Raw genomic sequence first — 25,591 nt, 5'->3', positions numbered from 1 at the left:
ACGTTTTGTCATATGTGTGTTATTTTTATTTCTTTTCTTTTCCTCGTTCATCTTTTCTCAAAACCTTCTTCGAGTGATTTGCAGACATCATGGCCCCTCTCTCTCAGTTGTGGGAGGTTTCTTATTCTTCTTTAGCCTGTCAGTATGATGGATTCCACTGATCGACTTACTCCTGTGAACCAGCCTTGCACCCCTGAGATAAAGCCCCTCTTGGGCAGAGGATAGGTTCTTGGAAACCGCGACTTGATGGTAAACAGCGCATAGCAAAACTATATAATATTACCGAAGGCTAATTGACAGAAACAAGAGTTACGTTCCTTTGGTATATATATATTATCAACAAACTTGTAAGTACAGACCCAAAACACTTCTAATATTTAAACATTGAAGTAAAATGTGAGCTGTGCACCCACTTAAGAAAGATAAATACAAACAAGTTGGGTCATTCTTGTCCAACCCACGTGACGCCGTCCAGGGTCTCGGGTGGCTGGGTCCTCTCCTGGCAGCTCAGGGTGCAAGGCAGGGACCAGCCCCGGACAGGACCCCTCCCATTGCAGGGTGCACTCACACCCCCCCCCCCACATTCACACTCCCTCAGACTGGGACGGTTCAGACACCCGGTTCACGTCCTGTTACGTCTTTGGGCTGTGGGAGGAAGCCAGACAGAGTCCCCAGAGAAACCTGCACACACGTGAGTGGGGACGGTGAACTCCACACAGACAGCGGCCCTGGCTGGTGGGGACGGCGAACTCCACACAGACAGGGTCCCTGGCTGGTGGGGACGGCGAATTCCACACAGACAGCGGCCCTGGCTGGTGGGGACGGCGAACTCCACACAGACAGGGGCCCTGGCTGGTGGGGACGGTGAACTCCACACAGACAGTGGCCCTGGCTGGTGGGGACGGCGAACTCCACACAGACAGGGGCCCTGGCTGGTGGGGACGGCGAACTGCACACAGACAGGGTCCCTGGCTGGTGGGGACGGCGAACTCCACACAGACAGTGGCCCTGGCTGGTGGGGACGGCGAACTCCACACAGACAGTGGCCCTGGCTGGGAATGGGTTTTTTTTTTCCCTCATCAACGTTATAACAATGTTATGAGGACCTGCGGTAATTCTTTTAGCGTGTATTTGAGTTTTTTGTTTTTTTTTAATTTTTTTTTTTTTAGATTTGTAACTTTTTTTTTTTTTTAGATTTTATTTATTCATTATAGAGAGGGGAGGGGGAGAGAGAGAGAGAGAAGGGGGGAGGAGCAGGAAGCATCAACTCCCATATGTGCCTCGACTAGGCAAGCCCAGGGTTTTGAACCAGCAACCTCAGCGTTTCCAGGTTGATGCTTTATCCACTGTGCCACCACAGGTCAGGCCAGCATGTATTTGAGTTTTATTTGCTATTTTATTAAGGGGTTTTATATCTATATTCATGGTAGATAGTATTCTTGTTTTGCTTTGGGTTTTTTGTTTTTGTTTTTGTTTTTTGGAACTATCTTTGGGTTTGGTATTTGATGGAAGATTGTGAAGTTTTTTTTTTAATCTTTTATTTACTGATTGATTTTAGAGAGAGGAACGTCAGTTTGGTGTTCCGCTTATTTATGCATTCACTGGTTGATTCTTGTACGTGCCCTGGCTGGGGATCGAACCCGCCACCTTGGTACATCTATCTAGACAGCGCTCTGCCTGACGGAGCCACCCGGCCCGGGGCGAGATGGCGAAGCTCTTGAGGGAAGACAGTGATAATGGGTAACGGGCACTACTAGGTCGTGGAGTGGGTGACTTGGGGCGTGGGGACATCAGAAGGGATCTGAGAAGGGGAATAGTGTCGTCGGCCAGAAACGGGGGTGGCTGGGGTGAGGGGAGGGCGGTGTCACCAGAGCCGTTTCAGAGAGGGGTGGGGGTGGGGCCCAGTCCGAAGGTCGTGGATGGGACAGTTCGTGTCGTCGGCGTGTGGAGAATCTTGGTTGATAACAAGGTGTCAGGCCTGGAAATCCACTGACGGTCGGGGAAATGTGAATAATTCCAGCAGTGCCGGTCGGGGAAATGTGAATAATTCTAGCAGTGCCTGTCGGAGAAATGTGAATAATTCCAGCAGTGCCAGGGCCGGAGAGCGGAGGGAGGTCCTGGGCCTGCAGGAGCATCGGGAAGTGGAGCACCTCCCCTCTGGGATTGCCAGGAAGGGGAGGCTTGGGGTGGAGAGCGGGGGCTTCAGAAGCGATACCAGCGTCTGGGCGTGCCTCTCCTGGGCCTTGTGAGGGAGGGGGGGATATTCCTGCGGCCCAGGGAAGGGTAGATCTGCACCGGAACGGGAGCCCCGTGCCCTGTGCTGACGGACGCTCACGTGGCAAATCGGAGCTTGGTTTGGGTCCTCACACTAGTTTGGGGTTCTTTTATCGGTTTTTGATAGACTGGCGATGATCGTACTGTCTCCCCAGGACAGAGCAGTCTGGAAACTCTTCGATCATCCCCCCAAAATGAGACGCCGTCTCTGTGCTGAGCCGCCGGCCCCTGTGTGGCCTGGCGCTGCCCGTGCGAGGGCCTCCGGCTTCGTCCTGTGCGGACCCGGAGAATCGCTGACCATCCAGCGGGTGGTCCGCCGTTCACACTCAAGTGTTCTGGCCGATTCTAGGCCGTATCACTTCTGGAAGACGGGAGAGAAGGGAACACTTCCCAGCTCGCCCTGTGGTTCGGGGACCAGAGCCAGACAAGGATGTCCCTGTCCCCGAGGGTCAGGTCCTTCCCCTCCGCTGGCCCTCAGGGAGCCGTCTGTGGGGACCAGAGCCAGACAAGGATGTCCCCGTCCCCGTCCCCGACGGTCAGGTCCTTTCCCTCCACTGGCACTCAGGGAGCCGTCTGTGGGGACCAGAGCCAGACAAGGATGTCCCCGTCCCCGTCCCCGACGGTCAGGTCTTTCCCCTCCACTGGCCCTCAGGGAGCCGTCTGTGGGGACCAGAGCCAGACAAGGACGTCCCTGTCCCCGTCCCCTACGGTCAGGTCTTCCCCCTCCGCTGGCACTCAGGGGGCCGTCTGTGGGGACCAGAGCCAGACAAGGACGTCCCCGTCCCCGATGGTCAGGTCCTTCCCCTCCGCTGGCCCTCAGGGAGCCGTCTGTGGGGACCAGAGCCAGACAAGGACGTCCCCGTCCCCGACGGTCAGGTCCTTCCCCTCCGCTGGCCCTCAGGGAGCCGTCTGTGGGGACCAGAGCCAGACAAGGACGTCCCCGTCCCCGACGGTCAGGTCCTTCCCCTCCGCTGGCCCTCAGGGAGCTGTCTGTGGGGACCAGAGCCAGACAAGGACGTCCCTGTCCCCGTCCCCAATGTCAGGTCCCTCCCCTCCGCTGGCACTCAGGGGGCCGTCTGTGTTCTCGTTGCAGCTGCAGCCGACTCCGCCAGGTCCAGAGCATCCTGACCCAGAGCAGCAAGTCTCGGCCGGACGGCATCCTCTGCATCCTCGGTCAGTGCTTCTCCCCGGTGGGCGCCCAGGGCCGGCGCAGCCGGGCTTCTGTTCGCGGGAAGATACGGGTGGTAGCGTCGCGGCGAGATGGGGGGGGGGTCAGTGTGCCCCCCGCGCCCCCCCGCACTCGTTCTCGTTCCCGGGAGCCCCCACCACAGAGCAGGCACTCCCTCTCGGGGGGCAGTGTGGCCCCTTCATCGCAGAAGAGGAAACAGATGCTGGGAGATTCAACAGGCTTGCTCGGGGCCCTGGAGCGGCAGGGCTGGGCATTTATTTGTGATTTAAAATGTTTTATTATGAAAATATATCATGTCATTTTAAAAGTTAAGACCATCCGTGAGTAAGTAATGAATAGAGTTTCCGAACCATCCCAGATGACCCGAGTTTCCCCGCTCTCCAGAGATAACATTGTCAACTGTATCCTTTTTTCTTTTTTTTTTTTTAACACAGATAGGAACATTTTTTTTGCATGTTGTCGTTGACCTAATTTTTAAAATTCTCACTTGACCATAGACTGTCCTGGAGCTCTTTAAAATATCAGATTGACTGCTTGAATATAGGCTGACAGTGCTGCAGAGATGCAGGTGTTTGGGGTGGGGTGTGAAGATGGAGGTAATAAAAAAAAAGGTCGTCAGCCTTCGGGACAGAACTGATGGGCAGGGGACACAGGGAATCAGCGTGGGGGCGGGCACGTTCTGAGCCGGGTTCTGAGGGGCCGCGGATTCTGCCTTTCTGGGTCACGAGAATTGCTGTGGCAGATTATCTACTGCTGGTTGGTCGGTGGGCTGCGTCCAGCTTTCTGACCCCTGGACTCTCTGTCCCTCAGGGCAGCTCCGGCCACACTCACCTCCACGCGGGCACTGGTCAGTTCGTTGCTATGCTGTAGGAAATGCTCTGATTTTTCTGCTGACTTTTTTGTTACAATGGCTTGCTGGCACCATAATGAACATAGGGTGAACTGCGCACATGTAAAGTTACAATGTGGCAAGTTTTGACAGGCGTGTGAAAATGACCACCGCCCGTCTGGGCAGAGCACACGCAGGTCCGTGAGCTCCACCATCGCCCACCACGAGTCCCTGCTCCCTCTGTGAGCTCTGCATTCTGCCCCCCCACCCCCCCAGTCCCAGGCAGCCGCTGGGACGCTCTCCTGTCGCGCTGCCCCTCCCGGCGTTTCCTGCAGTTACGCAGCCGGGATCGGTCTTCTCACCCGCCCTCTCCTCACGGAGCGTAGTTGTTCCGAGGTCCACCCACGTTGTGGTGTGTGTCTGCAGGTCGTCCCTTTCTGTCGGCGATGAGGATTTCGGGGCACGTCTGCGCCAGTTTGCTGACCCGGTCAGCTGTGGGTGGGCGTTGAGTGTCTGCCGTTGGCCCGTTAGACACAAAGCTGCCACAGACACTGTTAGACCAGGCGGTTGTGCCGTTTCATCCTCTCACCCGCAGTTCACGAGAGTGTTCCCTTTCTCGTACTGCCTCATCACCCCTTGGCACGGTCAGCCTTGCTTTTTGGGGGTTTTTTGGTTGTTTTTTTTTACTTTTTATTTATTTATTATTTGTTTTTACAGAGACAGAGAGAGTCAGAGAGAGGGATAGACAGGGACAGACAGGAATGGAGAGTTTTTCGTTGCACATTGCGACACCTTAGTTGTTCATTGATTGCTTTCTCATATGTGCCTTGACCATGGGCCTTCAGCAGACTGAGTAACCCCCTGCTGGAGCAAGCGACCTTGGGTCCAAGCTGGTGAGCTTTTGCTCAAACCAGATGAGCCCGCACTCAAGCTGGTGACCTTGGGGCCTCGAACCTGGGTCCTTCCGCATCCCAGTCCAACACTCCATCCACTGCGCAACCGCCTGGTCAGGCTTTTTTGGGGGGGGGGTTTGGTTTTTTTTGTTGTTTGTTTGTTTTTTTGTTTTTTAATTTTTTAAATTCATTTTAGAGAGGAGAGAGAAAGGGAGAGAAAGAAGGGGGGGAGAAGCAGGAAGCATCAACTCCCATATGTGCCTTGACCAGGCAAGCCCAGGGTTTCGAACCGGCGACCTCAGCATTTCCAGGTCGATGCTTTATCCACTGCGCCACCACAGGTCAGGCTGGTTTTTTTTTTTTTTTTGAGTTATGATCTGCTGCTACTTCATCTTGTTCTGGCGTGGGCCGGTTGGAGCTCTTACAGTCGGGTCCTGTTGTCTACGTCCCTTCCTCTACATATGCCCTTCAAAGAGTTCTGTGTTCATCTGTCTGTCTAGCCCTTTGTACTTCCGGGCACTGTAAGATGCTCCAGGGTTCCTGCCCCTGTTGCCTGCGTCGGTCCCAAAATCAGCCGGTTCTCCAAGGCGCCCTGGTTTCTCGTCCTGGGGAAGGGTACTAGAAGCCCAGGAGAAGGGTATTAGAAACCCTGGAGAAGGGTATTAGAAGCCCTGGAGAAGGGTACTAGAAGCCCAGGAGAAGGGTATTAGAAGCCCAGGAGAAGGGTGTTAGAAGCCCTGGAGAAGGGTACTAGAAGCCCCGGAGAAGGGTGTTAGAAGCCCCAGAGAAGGGTGTTAGAAGCCCCGGAGAAGGGTGTTAGAAGCCCCGGAGAAGGGTACTAGAAGCCCTGGAGAAGGATATTAGAAGCCCTGGAGAAAGGTATTAGAAGCCCAGGGGAAGGATACTAGAAGCCCAGGAGAAGGGTATTAGAAGCCCTGGAGAAGGGTGTTAGAAGCCCTGGAGAAAGGTGTTAGAAGCCCAGGGGAAGGGTACTAGAAGCCCAGGAGAAGGGTATTAGAAGCCCTGGAGAAGTGTATTAGAAGCCCTGGAGAAGGGTACTAGAAGCCCCTGGAGAAGGGTATTAGAAGCCCAGGGGAAGGGTGTTAGAAGCCCAGGGGAAGGGTACTAGAAGCCCCGGGGAAGGGTACTAGAAGCCCCGGAGAAGGGTACTAGAAGCCCCGGAGAAGGGTGTTAGAAGCCCCGGAGAAGGGTACTAGAAGCCCCGGAGAAGGGTACTAGAAGCCCCGGGGAAGGGTACTAGAAGCCCAGGAGAAGGGTGTTAGAAGCCCAGGAGAAGGGTGTTAGAAGCCCAGGAGAAGGGTGTCAGAAGCCCAGGAGAAGGGTGTCAGAAGCCCAGGAGAAGGGTATCAGAAGCCCAGGAGAAGGGTATCAGAAGCCCTGGAGAAGGGTATCAGAAACCCTGGAGAAGGGTACTAGAAGCCCTGGGGAAGGGTATTAGAAGCCCAGGAGAAGGGTGTTAGAAGCCCAGGAGAAGGGTATTAGAAGCCCAGGAGAAGGGTATCAGAAGCCCTGGAGAAGGGTGTTAGAAGCCCTGGAGAAGGGTACTAGAAGCCCTGGGGAAGGGTATTAGAAGCCCAGGAGAAGGGTATTAGAAGCCCTGGAGAAGGGTACTAGAAGCCCTGGGGAAGGGTATTAGAAGCCCAGGAGAAGGGTATTAGAAGCCCTGGAGAAGGGTACTAGAAGCCCTGGGGAAGGGTATTAGAAGCCCAGGAGAAGGGTATTAGAAGCCCTGGAGAAGGGTATTAGAAGCACTGGAGAAGGGTACTAGAAGCCCCGGGGAAGGGTACTAGAAGCCCTGGGGAAGGGTATTAGAAGCCCAGGACCTGGGCCCTGAGCATGCTCATTGCTGCCCAGGCGTCACTCTTCCCGGCCACACAGCTGACAGTGGCAGGAAGTGTGTATGCCCAGGAAGGGGTGTGTCTCCCACATTAGGAGCCCCCCTGGCCCAGGCAGTGCCTCGCCCTTTCTGGTCTGAATGACCGGTGGCTCCAGCCACAGCTCCATTCTTGGGGCTCCTACAGCCCCATCTCCTTCCTCTGAGCCTCCCGTAGACAGCCGCTGCCGCCTGCACCCCCAGCTGCACCTTCCGGATGCTCGGGACCAGGTGGTATGTGTGTCTGTGGCATTGCAAGGCAGGATGATGTCACGTCCCTGTTACCTCTGACCCAGCCCCACGGGACCGGAAACTTCGCGAGGGCCGTCGGTGGGCCCAGCGCACGCTCCGGCACCCAGCCCAATGCCTTGCGCCCCGACAGATGCTTGTGAAATGATGGCAGGGGTGTGGTCCTGGTCACCTGTCCTCCCTTCTTCACTTCTTTGAGTTTGTCTCAAACCACCTTAAACCTCCTTGATCGGATCCCACATGTTGGGTGTAGAGGTCCTTTGGAAAAGTGAATCTTTTCCTGACAGCCTCTTCCTGCTCCAGCTGAAAATCCTTAACCAGCCGCGACAGGACTTAAGATGACATTTTCTGGTTCCGTCCGTCCTGGAGAACTGCTTTTTTTTGGCAATGAACAGTTTCGATAACCTGTGCTGTTTGACTGTCTCCTGAATCCAGGGACGCCGCTCGGGGCTGAGGCCGGCTTCTTCCTGGGAGGGTTGCGTGGTTTGCTTCCTGGAGGAGGAAGCCTGGGCCACACTGGCGCCTCGCCCCAAGCCGTCGGGGTTCCGCTGAGCCCCCGGCAGGAGCGCCGGGCAGCTGACCAGAGCTTCTTGCCTTGCAGGGATCGACAGCAGGTACAACGAAGGCTGCCGGGAGCTGGCAAACTACCTTCTGTTTGGTCTGTACAATCAGAATACCAGCGATTTTGAGAAAACGGGGTTTTCCGAAGAAGTCCTAGACGGTAAGTGTTACGTCGGTAAACTCTTGTGAAAGAGCCATAGGTGACTTCTCTCTTTGGGTCCTTTACTGCTTTGTCTTTTTATGGTAAAAAAAAAAAAATATATATATATATATATGATCAGATTTAAAATAGCCTGAAGCCCCAGGACGTTTTTACTTTTTTATTAATAGAAAGCAGCATTTATTTCTCTTCCTTTCCAAAAAAATATTTCCAAAAAAATATTTGCTGATATTTTAAGTGGTGTCACCCTCTTGGGAGTCACCCGCTGGACAGTAAGCGACTAGATGAGCAACAAGCCGTTTCCAGGATATGCTGACCAGGCAGATCAGCCTCAGAGAGAGAAGTCAAACCCCAGTGCTGGGCTCTCCGTCCCCCGCTGAGTGGCCGGCTGCCCGTCCGTCCACGCCGGGGAGGCTCAGAGCGGGAGCCCCGTCAGGGCTGGGCTCTCCCACAAGGAAGACTCGGTGCGGCTCTCCGGCATCGGACAGAGGCTCTTTGTCCTGCCCCGTCTTTGGGGATTGCTTCCTGCGTGACTTTAATTCATGACGCTGCCCGTGACAACAATGAGGGCTTTCTGCCTCCATCGCCTCCCTCCTGAGCCGGGAGACACCCGCCCTGTGTCGATGGCCCCCTGCAGCCGGTGCCCAGGGCCGCTCTCGGCCGCCTCAGACTCAGCCTCGCAGCTTGTCCGCCAGGCGGGTCAGGAGACAGAGAGAGACCCGGTCCAGCTGGCCGAGAGACAGACAGCCCTTGTGAGGCAGTCAGGGCACGCACAAGAGCCAACATCTGGTGTCGATACAATCTCGCTGTGTGGACCCAGCACTGTGTGGTTCTCACCGGGGGTTGGTTCTCTCCCCAGGGGCCATGCACTCGTCAAGTTTTTTTTTTTTCATTTGTCAATATTTTGAAGGCATTTTTGATTGCCATAACTAGGCAGAGTTGGCAGAGGCCGGGGATGCCACAAATCCTCCGTACAGGCTCCAGACAGCCCCCACCACCACCTCCACAAAGAGCAATCCGGCCCAGACGGCAGTAGTGCCCAGGTCGGGAAACCCTGGTCCCGTGTCTGTGAAAGAGTTCTGGAGTGCAGTCCTTCAGGGTGTCTATCCCAACGGGTGGATTAATGGTTTCTTTCTTTTGGGGGGGGGCGGTATTTTTCTGAAGCTGGAAACGGGGAGGCAGTCAGACAGACTCCCACATGCACCTGACCAGGATCCACCCGGCACGCCCACCAGGGGGCGATGCTCTGCCCATCTGGGGCGTTGCTCTGCTGCAATCAGAGCCATTCTAGCGCCTGAGGCGGAGGCATAGAGCCATCCCCAGCACCTGGGCCATCTTTGCTCCAATGGAGCCTTGGCTGAGGGAAGGGAAGAGAGAGACAGAGAGGAAGGAGAGGGGAGGAGTGGAGAAGGAGATGGGCGCTTCTCCTATGTGCCCTGGCCGGGAATCAAACCCGGGACTCCCACACGCTGGGCCAGTGCTCTACCCACTGAGCAAAGCGGCCAGGGCCCCAGTATTTCCTTTACTGAATTCTTCGCAGTATGTGGCACGTCAGGCAGGAAGGCCCAGGCCCTGCACGTGACGTCAGCCTTTCCAGTCCTCGGCTGGGGGGGGGGGGGGGGGGGGTCTGCCTGTGACTCAGGGCCGGGCTCCTCTAGAGGGTGAAACCCGGCGGGTGAGACGGGACCCCGTCCCCACCGCTTACCACCTTCTGACTCCAGGGCGTGCCCGAGAGTCAGTCGCGGAAAAAGCCGCTTCAGACGGCGCCCCCTAGAGCAACGTGGGTCTGACCACATGTGTCGCTCAGAGTGGCTGAAAAGGCCACTAACATGGAGCTTTGTTTCAAGAGGCCACCCAGCTGTGCGGGCAGCTGCAGTCAGTGGGCAGTGGGCTTGCGCTGCGGTAGCTTTACGGTCCGTTGCGGTGTGACAGCGTTGGCACCGCCCTGCCCCTGCCGCCCCTGCCGCCCCAGCCTCCCTCCTGCCCTCCTGCCGACGGCTCTGCTCTCTGCGGGGCTGTGGAACGGAGCCTCTCCGCCCTTCTCCTGGGAGCCTGACAGCTCCGTAGCCCTGCCCCGTCCTGTGGCTCTCCCAGTTTTTCTGAGTTTATTGGCATTCTGGGGACTGCTTTGTTTATTTGGCCCACCCACGGATGCACAGCCCTTAAATCTGCGAGCTGCTGGTCTATTTATAGAAGCCCCGTCCACCTGCCTCTGCTTCCTTCCTCCCGGCCTTTCCTGCGTGCAGCCTTCACCCTTGTACACGGTGACCCTTCCCAGAGCGAACGGGCCTTGTCCCTGGAGCCAGAGGAGCCGGCAGCCAAGAGCTGTCGGCGCTGACGTCTTTCGGGGGGACGGGTCACGGTCGTATGTGGTGCAGAGCGCAGCTGGGTCCGGTACCGAAGTCCGACTGCATTGCGCTTTGCAGAGCACCCCGAAGGCCGTTCCTCATACTTACCCTGGGCCTGCCCGGCCGTCACGAGAGGGGGGCCCCCGCGGTGGGAGCATCCACACGGGGAGCGAGGAAGTCCCTGCTGTCCACACTGCATGCTCTTGCGTCCTTTGGAAGGACGTTGCCGAAATAAAGGAGTTTTCAGGGTGGAGTTCTGTTGCGTCGTCTCTGAAGTCGTTTTTTTGTGTTTTTTTTGTTTGTTTGTTTTTTGTATTTTTCTGAAGCTGGAAACGAGGAGAGACAGCCAGACAGACTCCCGCATGCGCCCGACCGGGATCCACCCGGCACGCCCACCAGGGGGCGACGCTCTGCCCACCAGGGGGCGATGCTCTGCCCCTCCGGGGCGTCGCTCTGCCGCGACCAGAGCCACTCTAGCGCCTGGGGCAGAGGCCAAGGAGCCATCCCCAGCGCCCGGGCCATCTTTGCTCCAATGGAGCCTCGGCTGCGGGAGGGGAAGAGAGAGACAGAGAGGAAGGAGAGGGGGGGTGTGGAGAAGCAGATGGGCGCTTCTCCTGTGTGCCCTGGCCGGGAATCGAACCCGGGACTTCTGCATGCCAGGCCGATGCTCTACCACTGAGCCAACCGGCCAGGGCCTCTGAAGTCGTTTTAATAAAACTCTGTGGGTTGCCTGACCAGGCGGTGGCGCAGTGGATAGAGCATTGGACTGGGATGTGGAGGACCCAGGTTCGAGACCCCGAGGTTGCCAACTTGAGCGTGGGCTCATCTGGTGTAAGCAAAGCTCACCAGCTTGGACCCAAGGTCGCTGGCTTGAGCAAGGGGTTACTCAGTCTGCTGTAGCCCCACGGTCAAGGCACATGCGAGAAAGCGATCATTGAACAACTAAAGTGTCGCTACAAAAAACTAATGATTGATGCTTCTCATTTCTGTCTGTTCCTGTCTGTCTGTCCCTATCCCTCTCTCTGACTCTCTCTCTCTGTCTCTGTAAAAAAAAAAAGACAACTCTGTGGGCAAAAAAAAAAAAAAAAGGAGAGAAAGATGGCCTTTGACAATCCGGGTGTTACCTTTTGCTTTCCTCGCAGATGTGATCGTGCTGATTAAACCGGACAGCGTGCACCTGTACTGCAACCCCGTGAACTACCGCCACCTGCTCCCCTGCGTGGCGCACTGGAGGAACCTGCACTGCCACTGCCTGACCGAGAGCGAGGTGAGGGCGGGGCGCGCGGCGAGCGCCCGCCGGGAAGAGTCTCCCGGGGACGTGTAGGTCCGCAAGGGGAGTCCCCTGAAGAGACCAGGTGCAGAGAGTGGTTACCCAGAAAAGGTTCTTCGTCTCGGGGGGGCGTTTCCCACTTCACCGTGCGGCTGGCCACCGTACGGGGCGAGGAGACGGGAGGGACCCTGCAGGGTGGGACCTGGCACAGGCTTGTCACCAGCCCCACACACACTGTCCCGGGGCTAAGCGCCCACGTCCTGCTCCGGGCGGGGAAGGGGACCGGCTTCGTGACATTTCCGTGTTTGGATTTCTGGGGTGTCTGTGTCTCTTTCCCTCTGGGCCCGTTTCAAGGGTTTGGCTGAGGGATCAGCTGGGGATTTGAGATTCAGGACCACATGGAAATTGTGACCGGAGAGGGGGTCAGGAATCCTTCTTTCCCTGTGAGCGTCTGGGGGGTTTTTGAGGACAGGTTTCACCTGTAGGGTCTCTGGTCTATTTTGAGTTGATGTGTGTGCGTGGGGCGTGAGATCAGGGACGGGCCGCGTTCCTGACCAGCAAATACAGCGTTGGCTTTGGACACGCCCTCTGGGTATGGCCGTCTGTGAAGTGTTGTTGGGGGGCAACACTCTGATGAAAGCACGGAGGAAAGGGGGGGCTTTGCGTGACGTCTCACGGGGCCCCGTTCCCTTCCGATTCCCCTCGTCTTCAGTATGAGGATGAAGAGGCCGCAGAGGAATTTAAAATTGCCAGCTTTGTGGACATGGTTCGAGACTGCAGTCGGATCGGCGTTCCGTACAGCTCCCAAGGTGAGTGCCGGGCGGCGGGCGGGGGAGTCGCCTGTTCCTGCTTCTCCTCTCCTCGGGGGGCGGTCGGCTGGGAAACCCGGCGAGCTATTGTCACTGAAGTCAGAGGCCGACGCGGAAAGGAACGTAAGGAATTTGGGAACTTTTCCTGGGCAAGCTTGTATTCAGAAGTGCAGTTTCTGCAGCAACACAGTGGGCTCCCTGCAGTCAGGTGGACGGACTGACGGCTCCCCGCCAGAGCTGCCCCCCTCGTCTGTACCCTGGTTGCATGTCGTGTCGGCGTGCGGCCTCTTGGTGCTGAGGAGTCGAAGTCAGGTAGCTGGTCACGACGGGCTGACCGTGAGGCTCAGAAGCGATGGGTGGAATGAGAGGGAAAAAATCAAGTCTAACAGTGCTTGTATCTTATTAAAAAAAAAATCTTGCACAGTGAAGATACTGCTGTAAGAAAAGGAAATTTTTTATTCGGTAATTTTCCCTTAAGGAAGTTGTTTGAATAGGCTAACGGGGAGGGGCCGAGCTGGGTCCATTAATAATGATATCCACTGGCTGATGCCTCAGAGGTGATGGGCCTGTGTGTGTGTGTGTGTGTAAGTGTGTGTGTGTGAGTGTGTGTGTGAGAGAGTGTGTGTGAGTGTGTGTGTGTGTTTACTTCCTTTGTTTGCTTGCTTACAAAAATAGAATGTAAAAATATACCACGGAGAAATGAGAATTGATGTCACTTGTTTGTGGTTTAAACTTTCCTCGGCTTTCCCTTTGTGTTTCTAGCGCTGATGTCTCACCTGATCCATCTGTTTTTATTTTATTTTGCTGGATGAGGCCGCGGTGAACTTGGGAGGAGGAAGGCCTGTCTGGTCACCTTAGATCAGGTGTGGGCTGCTGTTAGGTCCAGGACGGTATTTGATACATGTTGCATTTGATTCCTCTAGGTCACTTGCAGATCTTTGATATGTTTGTAGTGGAGAAATGGCCGATTGTACAGGCCTTTGCACTCGAGGGCATTGGAGGGGATGGATTTTTTACCATGAAATATGAGGTATGTATGAAAAACAAACAACAACAGCAAGACTTATGCCTGGTTTTCCGAAGGGCCCTCAGCATAGGTGGATCCCGGGGTACTTCCTGGGTCGAGAGTCTGCTGAGACCAAGCAGCTAGGGTGACGAAGAAGAAATACTGCCCAGATCTACCAGGTGTCCCCTGCTGCCGGCCCGTGCCCGATGTTCAGCGGGGTATTGGTCTCTGCATCTGCACCAAAGGTGGGGAGATGGGTGGAGACAAAGAAAACGTGTGAAAGTCACCGAGAACAGTGCCTGGTGCGTGCTGAGAGCGGGGAGTGCCTCGTCCCACCGGTTAGACTGGAACAAAACCACCATAATTCACGGGGCACCGGGCAGAGCCCTCTAGAGCAGTGGTTCTCAACCTTTCTAATGCCATGACCCCGCAATACAGTTCCTCATGTTGCGGTGACCCCAAACCAAAAAATAATTTTGGTGGCTACTTCATAACTGTCATTTTGCTACAGTTATGATTCGGAATGTAAATACCTGATATGCATTATGTATTTTCCAATGGCTTTAGGCGACCCCGCTGGGGTCGCAACCCACAGGTTGAGAACCGCTGCTCTAGAGGGTCTTGCCTTGGTAATGGAAACTAATCAGCTCTAGACCCTCTGAAGAAATCACAAAAGCCAGAACCGGAAAGGATCAAACTGTTTGCAAGTAACTGAACTGCACCCCAGAAGAAAGCTCAAGGCTGTTGATAGGAATACAAACTTGCACCCAACCAGGTGCCGTTCCCGAGGCCTGGCATCCGAATACGATCGGGTTTACCAAGAAGCAGGAAAACATGACCGGCAATGAGGTAATCAGTCGGTCAAGACCAACCTAGAGGTGACAGACACATTTGAAGTGACAGACGGAGACATCGGGACAGGAATTCCAGCTGTGTTCCAGGAGCTCAAGAGGCTGTAGAAGAGACTGAACATGTGAAACAGAAACAAAAAGATAGGGAAAGGACCCAAACTGAACGTCTGATGATGAAAACCGCAGTGTCCAAAGTGAAAATGACGCTGAGTGGGATTAACAGATTAGACACCGCAGAAGAAAAGGTCGGTACTTTGGAAACCTCAGCAGTAGAAGCTATCCAAGCAGAAGCATAAACAGAACAAAGAATCCAGAAGAACGCAGAGTGCGTCCATGACTGATAAATCAGAAAGGGGGAGCGGAATAAGGACATTTTAGAACTCAGAAAGCTCTGCCTCTCATTAACCTTGTCTGAGAGAGCTGTTGCGGGGTGTGCTCCAGCAAACAAGGGCGTGAGCTAAGAAAGAGGCGACGAGGGAGCCGTGCTCCATCACCCGAGACCTCCAGGAGAGGAGCCCCCCAGTGGGAGCGATGGTTGTGCAGCAAGTGTACAGAACAGATCCGAGGAGGCAGGAGGAAGAGGAAGGCGGATTATTTGATATGTGTAAGCCTGGTTTCTCAATCAGGATGTTTTTGCCGCCCCTCCCCACACCCTCCCCCCCCCCCCAGAGACATTTAGCAATGTTTGAAAAGACTTTTGGTTTGTTTGGGCAAAGTTAGGGGTGGTGGTGCAGCTGCTAAGCCCCCGACAGTGCACGGGCAGCCCCCTCACAAGGAAAGATGTGGCCCAGAGTGACAATAGGGCTGCTGTTGGGAAACCCTAGTGTGAGCATACTCGCAAACTGGGAGACGGGCAGTTAGAAAAAAAACTTTAGAATGGATTTTTTTTTAATTATGCAAGTGAAAAAGTGAAGCTGTTGGTAGCTCTAGTGAGAACAAAATTTCTTTAAAAAAGAAAATGGGTGTGTAGTAGTATATGGTTGGCCTGCTGTAAATGAGGTATCTATGGTCTTGACACTCTAACCCAGCGGTTCTCAACCTGTGGGTCGGGGTCGCCTAAAGCCATCGGAAAATACATAATGCATATCAGGTATTTACATTCCGAATCATAACTGTAGCAAAATTATAGTTATGAAGTAGCCACCAAAATTATTTTTTGGTTTGGGGTCACCGCAACATGAGGAACTGTATTGCGGGGTCACGGCATTAGAAAGGTTGAGAACCACTGCTCTAACCAGTAATTACTGACATAACCAAAAATGATGTTATGGTATCAGATGATGGAAGTGTGTGTGTGTGTGTGTAAACAAAGTGTGGGAATGGGGCTGGTTGTAGCAGAGCTGCATCTCTGCCATAAGTCAGTATTTAGTTTCTTAGCTGATACATCAAGAACTCGTGATATGATAAGCACATTAGAACAAAATACAGAGGTAAGTTCCAGGAGAAACTGTTAAAAGACTTTTAAGTGGTTGCCCCCTGAGGAGTGTGAGACTAGTAGAGTTTGTGAAAGGTTGGAGTAGAGAATACAAATTTTTTTATACTTGATTTTTTAAAACAATGGGCATGTGTTATTTTAATTAAACTTTTATTTTAAACAAAAGTAAAAAGTGTGTGTGTATATATATATATGCACGTATTATACATAAACATATGTATATATAAATATACACGTGTCCATGATTGACGATATTTTAAGAAATGCCCTCTAGTTTTTGAAAACATGGTGTCTTTGAATGGGACAGCATTTATTAATATGTATAGGTGCTAATGTAATTGATAAAAATTTCATTCATTGTTCTAATCGCTGAGCTTGCACCAAGATAGTCATTTCTGAATGTCAGGGAGTGATCCGGATTGTCCGGCGGCACTGACCCTGTCATTTCCGTCTTTGCCCCTGCCTGGCAGCTGCAGGACGTGAGTGTGGACCTCTGGACCGTCTACAGCAAGATGGACCCCGTGTCTCTGGAGAGCTTGCTTTCAGAAGTAAGGAACCCAGTGCGTCTTACGTGCAAACACCACAGCCAGGTCACTTACCTGCCGAGTGCGTGTCACTTGAGGAAACGCAGTATATATCTTAGGGTACTTGAGTCGAAAGAAGGAGCCTTTTCCTCTACGATTGTTGTCTTGAGCACCCTGAGGGACAGAGGGGACGCGGGAACGCCTCACCTGAGTGCCACCGAGTGCCACCAAGGCCGCCGGCCTGGCCCAGGGTTTAGGTTTTCTTCTGAGGACTTCGGGAGAAACACTGTCGGGGTGTCCTTCCTTCTGCGCTCTTTCTTTGGCGTGAGAAGGTGAGAAAAGCTGACTTTAAGGGGACCGAGGATAAATGAAAGCACAGGTCAGAAGCCTGTTCTGTGAAAAGACCAGATAGCAGCACTCAGACTCGGAGCCCTCAGGGCGGCTGCACCAGGTGGCGTGTCTGTGTCACAAGGACACTCACTGTACGAAAATAGGCGGCTTGCCCGCAGGCCGTGATTTGCCAGCCCCTAGACTAGAGAGTCAGGCGCCAATTTCTGGTCTGAACTTCGAAGGGAGAATTCCGGGTGAGAGGAGCCCCGAACAGAACTGAACGAAGCCTAGGTCCCCCAGTGAGCTCAGCCGGGTCTCTCTCTCGGTGGCCGTGGGTGGGTGGGTGCACGCGGGGAAGGAACAGCTTGTGGCCTCTGAGTGACATTAGCTATCAGATTGTCAGGGTCCTTCCCCAGAACGAAAACCACACATCAGCCTTACTTACAAACGGCCGTGCCTGTATTTTAAGTCAAACGTGAGCAAACAGAACCCTGTATCGTGTTAGAAGCATGTCCTTTAACGAAGTAAGGTTTATCGAGGGTTCAGTGTTTAAGTTGAGGAAGCCTGTGGACGTCATCACTCGACTGATTTTTTTCTTGTTGGAGCCGTTTACGGCCCCACGGAGGCCAACAATGGCATTTGATAAAATTGAACATTCATGTCTACTGAAACATATCAAATTGAAATGGGAATATAAAAGGAAAATAAATCCTGACCTTTTTGGGTTTTGTGAAGACCTAGTTGTCATCATCCTCAACCACGTGGCCAGCCTAAATCATGGCAAAAAGGAGAATGCAGGAAACAGGATAATTAAGAGTGACGAAGTTGAACCGCAGATAAAGAAGAGAGAGAGTAGTGTAGGAGTTTCTGGAAGTGACTGCGACCCCCCCCCCCCCCAGCATGCAGTACTCTCGATATGGGGAAGCTGTAGGTCACACGTGGAGGCTGGACGTGGCATCGTCATCCCGGGAATGTGGCACGCATCTCGGGGGTCCGTGCAGGGGACTCCGTGGGAGAACATCTTCAGTGGCAACACCTTCGGTTGCCATGGGGACCTGCAACGGGGCGGTGACCACCACGGACTCCGTGTTCAGCCCTCCCCTGGCCCTGACGTCCCCTGAGCTTGGTGTTCTTGGGGGAGATCACGAAGAAGCGGAAGGGAGAAGCCCTGTCCGTGTCTCGTGGTGGCCCTCCTCTCTGTCTGGAGGAGCGAGGGCTCGGAGCCAGACCTCATTTTATTAAAAGTAATAAAGGAAGACGCCGTGTCCCGTGCCGGAATGTGGCCAAGCGCACTGACAGCCGCTGCCTTATAGAGAGAGAGCTCATACGAACCGGTCAGAAAAAGACGACAGCGAGGAATGCAGGACAGCAGGGACTGGCCGGTCACAAAGTAAGAAATAAAAATGGCCGTGGTTGTCCGCTCCCAATCAGGGGGATAGGAAGTCGAAAGAAAACATTGCTGTCGCCCTGACAACCAAAACAGTCCGAATAAGCAACAAAATAGTAGTTTAAAAAAGAAACGGTTAGTGAGCTGAAGATGTGAAGGAAGGTAAAAGAACTCAGCTCTGGAAAACGGAGGCCCCTTCCTGTCCTAATTTCTGGTGGAGCCGCAGAAGGAAGAGGAGCTTGTCGCAGACAGGGCCAGGTCGCAATCGGCTGACCTTGAAGAGAGCTATCAACGGCCCTGGCTGGGCAGCTTGACTGGTTAGAGCATCGTCCTGACACACAAAGATTGTGGGTTTGATCCTCGGTCAGGGCACATACAGGGACAGATTGATTTTTCTGAATCTCTCTCTCTCTCTCCCCCCTTTCCTCTCTCTCTAAAATCAATCAATTTTTATTTATTTATTTTTTGTATTTTTCTGAGGTTGGAAACAGGGAGGCAGTCAGACAGACTCCCGCATGCGCCCGACCGGGATCCACCCGGCACGCCCACCAGGGGGTGATGCTCTGCCCATCTGGGGCGTCGCTCTGTTGCGACCAGAGCCACTCTAGCGCCTGAGGCAAGGCCAAGGAGCCATCCCCAGCGCCCGGGCCATCTTTTGCTCCAATGGAGCCTTGGCTGCGGGAAGGGAAGAGAGAGACAGAGAGAAAGGAGAGGGGGAGGGGTGGAGAAGCAGATGGGCGCCTCTCCTGTGTGCCCTGGCCGGGAATCGAACCCGGGACTTCCACACGCCAGGCTGACGCTCTACCACTGAGCCAACCGGCCAGGGCCCAATCAATTTTTTTAAGAGCTGTTAATGGCTGTGTCGGGTGAGTCAGCACCTACGTCACCTCTGTCCCCTAGGGTCTGTACAGGTGCTCAGGGCAGTGTGACCAGAGGCTTGGGGCCAGGCAGGAACGCTGAGAACCATCCCCCTGGGGCACTCGACTCAGCTGTCGCCTGGGTCAGAGCAGGAGCCGGAGAGCAGCCCTTTGGAGGCATCCCTGGTGTTTCGGAGTTGGAGTCGCTGCCCTCTCAAAGCTGGGGGTGAAGCAGCAGGACAGAGAAGGGGCTTTACACGGCGCTGAGGGGACAGGAGAGCTGAGAGGCAACCCTAGCGTTCCAGAAAACGTGGTGGCCAGCTGGTAAAGCAGGGGGAGGGGCCATGATTCAGACAGCGTGCGGCGGCTCAGCTGTGAAACACAGAGATTTCCAGAACCTCGTCGGTGCCCTGAGCGCCATCTCTACTGAAGTTCCTACCCACCCTCGTGGTGTTTTAATGTAGCGGTGAAGAAAATCAAACCCCAAGTGCAATAAAACCCAAGACCCAGGTCGACGAAAAGAAAGGGTGTGTGCCCTCTCCTACAGGTCAATAGTGTTACCTCGGTTTTTAATGTTCTTTCACACCAGGTGTGTGGCATGTGTTATTGTTTTGTTTTGTTTTTTAATTGTAAAACATGAAGAGGCAAGAAAATTTGAGCCGTGGTCAAGAAAGGATTTTAGAAAGAGAAAGAGAGAGAAACATTGACTTGTCCCGCCCATTTATGCATTCATTGGTTGATTCTCGTGTGCGCCTTTTGGTTATCAGGTGTCTATGTGCCCTGACTGGGGATTGAACCCACAACCTTGGCATATCGGGATGATGCTCCGGCCACCTGAGCTGCCCAGCGAGAGCAGCAGTTTGCTACCACCTTTTAAAACAGCATATTTAGCCTGGCCAGGCGGCGGTGTAGTGGATAGAGCATCAGACTGGGATGCAGAGGACCCAGGTTCAAGACCCCGAGGTTGCTGGCTTGAGCACAGGCTCATCTGGTTTGAGCAGAGCTCACCATCTTGGACCCAAGGCTTGAGCAAGGGGTCACTTGGTCTGCTGTAGCCACCACCCCCCCAACCCCACCCCCGGTCAAGGCACATATGAGAAAGCAATCAATGAACAACTAAGGTGCCACAACGAAGACTTGATGCTCTCATCTCTCTCCCTTCCTGTCTGTGTCCCTATCTGTCCCTCTCTCTGTCTCTGTCACACACACAAAAAGAAACAAAAAGCAGCATATTTAAATGGTCTGGTATTTCGGGATCCGACGCGGCTCCGTGATGCTGACCTTCTAAAGTGCGTCCTTCAAATGACTCAACGCCGTTGCCCTTCTCCTTTTCCTCCCAGGATTTGGTGGCTTTCGAACGTCAGTGGACGAGCTTCTTCGCTAATTTTGACACAGAGATTCCTTTCCTGCTGGAACTTTCTGAGTCTCAGGCGGGTGAGGTGTGTATGAGAAGGGTGGAAGGGAAAAAAGAAAAATGGGTTGATTTACTTGTTGTTTTTATCTGTGTTCTCACTTCTTTTTCAGAAGACAGCACTCCTGACCCTAATCTGTTTTGGTTATCATTTCCTTAAGCTTGGTTACGAGCTGTACAGAAGTGTGTAACCCCATGCCGACTCCTGTATAAAAACTTGTGGGTTTTGTTTTTTTTTTCCTGTGCTTGTCTACAAGGATCCTACTCATTTTTTTTTTAGTGTGATGGTGCCTCTGTCAGGCAGGAATTCTATCTGAGTCTAATTAATAAGCCTGGGACTAATTGTCCACCGGGGAGTAGAACCCCGTTGTCACGTGAGCCTCCAGGTCACACCGAGCTCTCTCTCGGCAAACAGGAGTGAAGTTACTAGGTCCGGCTAAGACCCACTTAGTGAGTAAAGCTGAGGTCGCAATGAGGAACCGTGCCACAGGGCTGTGTCCCCCAAACCAGGGACTAGGAAAGCTCAGAAGAGCCCCCCGGGTTCCGAGCATGGACTTCCCCTGCCAGCCTCGCTTTTCCTGTGCTTTGTCCTCCGCGGCCCGGAACGGGCTCTGCTCCCGGGAACTGGCATCCGTCTGTGTTCTTAGGTGTTTTATTTCTATGCCGTGTGGTTAAACCCCACAGCATGTTACCATCATTTTTGTTTAAAGAGCTTTCTTTTTCATCTTTTAGGACATTATTTAAAAGATTTAAATGATTTCGCCCTGGCCGGTTGGCTCAGCAGTAGAGCGTCGGCCAGGCATGTGGAAGTCCCAGGTTCAATTCCCGGCCAGGACACACAGGAGAAGTGCCCATCTGCTTCTCCACCCCTCCCCTCTCCTTCCTCTCTGTCTCTCTCTTCCCCTCCCGCAGCCAAGGCTCCAGTGGAGCAAGGTTTGCCCGGGCGCTGAGGATGGCTCCATAGCCTCTGCCTCAGGTGCTAGAATAGCTGTGGTTGCAATGGAGCAGCTCCCCAGATGGGCAGAGCATCGCCCCCTGGTGGGCATGCCGGGTGGATCCCAGTCGGGCGCATGCGGGAGTCTGTCTCTCTGCCTCCCCGCTTCTCATTCCGGAAAAATACAAAACTTTTTAAAAATAAGGATTTAAGCCTGACCTGTGGTGGCGCAGTGGATAAAGCGTCGACCTGGAAATGCTGAGGTCGCCGGTTCGAAACCCTGGGCTTGCCTGGTCAAGGCACATATGGGAGTTGATGCTTCCAGCTCCTCCCCCCTTCTCTCTCTCTCTCTCTCTCTGTCTCTCTCCCTCTCTCTCTCCTCTCTAAAAATGAATAAATAAAATAAAAAATAAAATAAAAATTAATCTTTAAAAAAAAAAATAAATAAGGATTTAAATGATTTAAAAACCCTCCCTGTTTGCTCACAGAGCTGCTCTTCCTGGCGCCCTGCACCCCTTCATGGGGGCTCCACCTGGTGTGACGTCCTTCTCCCCGACGTTGTCCCTGAATGCCTTCTGTGGTGCGCATCTTCTGAAGAGTAATCCTTTCAGCCTCCGTGTGTCTGGAGCAAAAAAAAAAAATTTCACTTTCATCTTTGAAAGACAGTTTTGTCACGGATCAGCCTTCTAGGTGGACGGCGTTTTTCTTTCCGGTTCCTGGGAGGTGTTCGCCGTCTTCCTTCCCTGCCTCGTTGCCGATGAGAGAGGTCGGCGTTAAGGAGATAATCAGAGCTGCGGATACAGTTTATGGAAAGTTCCTTAGGGTGTTGCTTTCTTATACGAGAGTTAGTGGCAGTGGCAGTTTCCAAGAATAGAGGGCTATTGAATAAAACTTTGGTACAGTCATGTGTATATTATGTGGAGGTGCCATAGAAAAAAGATGTGAAGGAAATGTACAAAATGTTAGCTGTTCTTAGAGATTGTAAGGGGGGTTTGTTGTATTTCTAAAATAAACATGTTAGTTATATCACGGGGGGGGGGGGGCGGGAACCCAGTAGATGTTAGTGAAGGAGATTAAAATTTTGAACCCTTTTGACATGGATCCTGCATATCAGATTTTGGTTGGGGTAGCCCGCTCTATGCTCGGCAGAGCTGAGACACTCGCTCTGGTGCCCTGTACTTCGAAGCTCCTTGGACTCTCCCTCATCACCGATTTTAAGTTACTTCCTTAGAATTTGTGTATAGTCATTCTTTGAAAATGTAGGGGGGGGTAGTTTTAATAGAAGAGACAGTTCCCACATGGTTAGTAACTTGGGCCATAGATGGTGGTTCTAATTTCCTCTCAGTAGATAAAAAATGATAAAATTGGCCAAGAATTTCTCTTCTTTACCTTTCTTTTCCTTCTGTTTTACAGCCTTTTATCTTTTTTTCTTTGCTGTTTTGTTTTTGGGGTTTTTTTGCTACTTGTCCCCAAAACTCATGTCACTATTCACCACATGCATCCTTCCATGTTCTTAATCTGCAAATATACATCTCTCTCCACCCCTCCACTATATGTGTGTGTATATTTATATATACATACAAGTGTACATGAGAGGTTCTGTGATCGTTTTATCAAACTTTGATCTTAACATGTACAATGTTGGCTTGTTTTTCAGCCATTCAGAAGTTACTTCAGCCACGGAATGATCTCCAGCCATATAACTGAAAACAGGTGAGGTTCCCGGAGAAGGAAGGTGAACCCTAACAGAGAGAATGGGGTTCACAGAGGGGGTGGGGCCAGGGAGTATCTAGGTCTAGAAACCAGAATTGGAAATACAGGTCCACTTTAGTCATCACAGGGTAGGACTCCACACTCTGTAAAATTGTCCGTGTCACTGCTTTTGTGTGTTTTTTTTTGGGGGGGGGGTTAACTTTTTTTTGTTTTTTTTTTTTTCTGGAGAAGCAGGGAGGCAGAGAGACAGACTTCACTTGTGCCTGACCCGGATCCACTCGGCATGCCCACCAGAGGGTGATGCTCTGCCCATCTGGGGCGTCACTCTGTTGTGGTGGGAGCCATTATAACTGCTGAGGCAGAGGCCATGGAGCCATCCTCAGCATTTGGGCCAACTTTGCTCCAATGGAGCCTCAGCTGTGGGAGGGGAAGAGAGAGACAGAGAGGAAGGAGAGAGGGAGGGGTGGAAAAGCAGATGGGCGCTTCTCCTGTGTGCCCTGGCCGGGAATCGAACCCGGGACTCCTGCACGCCAGGCCGATGCTCTACCGCTGAGCCAGCCAGCCAGGGCCTTTAAAACATATTTTTATAGTAAGGGAGCTTCCGAAGCATGGTAGCTGGCAGAAATCTAAAGAAAGGAGCTTGTTATCCCACTCGCGGTCCAGGAGAGTGGGAGGGGGCAGAATGTCTGTGGCCTGGACTGGGGTCAGCGGTGGCCTGTGGGGAATTGCAGGGACCATCCATTCGTAAAGGCCCAGGCCCAGGAGGACATGGGAGGAGTGAGGGGACCTGCGTGTCTGTGTTCTTGATCGGTTTCCTTGGGCACCTGTGTTGTCACGGTGATCAGGGGCGGTTCCCCTGATGGGTAGGTGAGAGTGGGTTGTGCCTCTTGTCCTCCATTCTGACAGTGACGCAGGTGACCCTGGCTGGGACTCAGTCGTCTTTTTTTCTGCTCAAAAGTGCCCCTTAGTTAGAATGAAGCTTCATTAGAAGAATCCGTCATGATTACTTTGAAGGCCCCCCGTTTGAGGCTTAAGGAATATTTTTTCAAGAGGAATGAAAAGAAATGCACAGACTTTTCCGCATGATGCCCCCACAGAGCAATTTAGAGAAAGGGTGGGGGTCAAGGGAGCGCTCTGTCTGTTCTCGCTGCCGTGACAGAATACGGGGAGCCGGGTGGGGCGCGCACGCACGCGCACGCACGCGCACGCACGCGCGCACGCACCATTGATTCCTCACAGTTCCGGAGGCTGGGAAATCAAGGTCGCGGTGCTGGTAGGTCCCGTGTCAGGCGAGGGCCTGCCGGCTGCCACCTCTCTGTAACCTCATGTGGCAGCCAGGGCCACTGGTCTCTCTGAAGCCTCTTTTCTGACAGCTGCTTCTATAATCCCATGAAGGAGGGCTCCCTCTTATTGACCTAATCACCCCCCAGAGGCCCTGCCCCCTGACACCCATCGCTTCGGTGGGGTGAGGATTTTGAACGTGTGAATTCACAGGGGGGGGGGGGGAGGACACACAAACATTTGGTCCATAGCAGAACCGTGTCTTTAAAATGTGAACGTTTTACTGAGAACGTAGGACATAATAAGCAAGTGATAACCCGGCTGGAAAAAAAAAAGCAAACTCAGCCTTGGTCGTGGTCTTCGTGGAGTGTGTGGTGTGGTGGAGAAACGAGACGTGACTCACGCAGCTTCGCAGGGAGAGGGATAGTCACCAACTCTGATTGCTGCCCTGAAGGGAGGGAGGGAGGACTGGGGAGAGGGACCCCTTCGGGGGAAGGTCTGAATAACGCGTAGAGATACTGGAGGGGGAGGAGAGAAGCCGGGAGCCTGAGGTGGGACCATAAGGGAGGAGCTTGGCTGCAGGGTGGGAGTTGCGGGGTGGCCTTCACGGACCTCGAGCGGCTGGCTGGGCCCGACCATGCAAGCCCTCGCTGGCTACATGGACAGGTGTCAGCCTGTCTTCTGAAAATAGCACAGAGGCTTGCAAGGCTTTGCACGTTTAGAAGAGGCTCACCCTCCCTGCGGCGTGGAGACTTGGCCGGCCGGGGAGGGCGGCGTGGAAGCATCGCAGCCGCCCGGGGAAGACAGAGAGGGCGGCGGGGTGGGGCGGGCTGGCGGCCGCGTGGGTGCAGAGAAGCGGAAGCAGGTGTGAATCTGCGTTTCGGGTCGGGTGGGCTTCAGAGTTGAGGGAGCAGGGGACGTCAGAGAGGCCTTTCGGGGCAGCCGGCCCAGTCCCTGGACGGACGGTGATGCCGTTTATTTGCTGCAAGAACCGGAAGGGGTGGGTCACGGGAGAGGAGGAGAGGGGGTAGACCCGCCAGAGGTAAAACTAGGGGTACGTCCGACAAGGCGACAAGGGAGACAGAAGCACCCCCTTTTGCAGGGGCGGGGCACAGGTATTAGGAAGGGCAGGCGGGTGACCAGCCCTTGGGCTGGCTGTGTGCTTCCTCAAAGGCACTGGTGACTCTGCCAGAGCAGTTTGCGTGGGTTGATCGAGGGATGGTGACTAGAGCGGGCTGGGGAAGAGAGAGCAAACAGAGGTCCAGCCAGGAGAAGAGGGCGGAAGGGATCAGGCGCAGGGGCGGTGGGTGTGGTGAGGACAGCGCAGCCCACCCTCCTTCCCCCGCCCGGGACCCTCCCTCAGGAGCTGCTGGCGGCCCTGTGGCG

The 25,591-nt window shown here is 53.6% G+C and overlaps 1 protein-coding gene across 2 annotated transcripts in view; it reads left to right on the top strand.

Annotated features, from left to right (window-relative positions):
* The window catches only part of DNAAF9 (dynein axonemal assembly factor 9), a 95,464-nt gene that overhangs the window by 11,036 nt on the left and 58,837 nt on the right, over nt 1-25,591 (top strand). For both annotated transcript variants that reach the window (XM_066237076.1, XM_066237074.1), the window contains exons 2-9: nt 3,368-3,447; nt 7,930-8,049; nt 11,540-11,664; nt 12,380-12,476; nt 13,400-13,506; nt 16,239-16,316; nt 20,207-20,305; nt 22,869-22,924. In XM_066237076.1, coding sequence (XP_066093173.1) covers nt 3,368-3,447; nt 7,930-8,049; nt 11,540-11,664; nt 12,380-12,476; nt 13,400-13,506; nt 16,239-16,316; nt 20,207-20,305; nt 22,869-22,924 — 762 coding nt within the window. The remainder of the gene's footprint in view (nt 1-3,367; nt 3,448-7,929; nt 8,050-11,539; nt 11,665-12,379; nt 12,477-13,399; nt 13,507-16,238; nt 16,317-20,206; nt 20,306-22,868; nt 22,925-25,591) is intronic.

The sequence above is a fragment of the Saccopteryx bilineata genome, chromosome 6 (assembly GCF_036850765.1).
Source record: "Saccopteryx bilineata isolate mSacBil1 chromosome 6, mSacBil1_pri_phased_curated, whole genome shotgun sequence".
Classification (NCBI taxonomy): domain Eukaryota; kingdom Metazoa; phylum Chordata; class Mammalia; order Chiroptera; family Emballonuridae; genus Saccopteryx; species Saccopteryx bilineata.
Note: the sequence above shows the minus strand (reverse complement) of the source record. Positions and strands in the feature narration are given on the sequence as shown.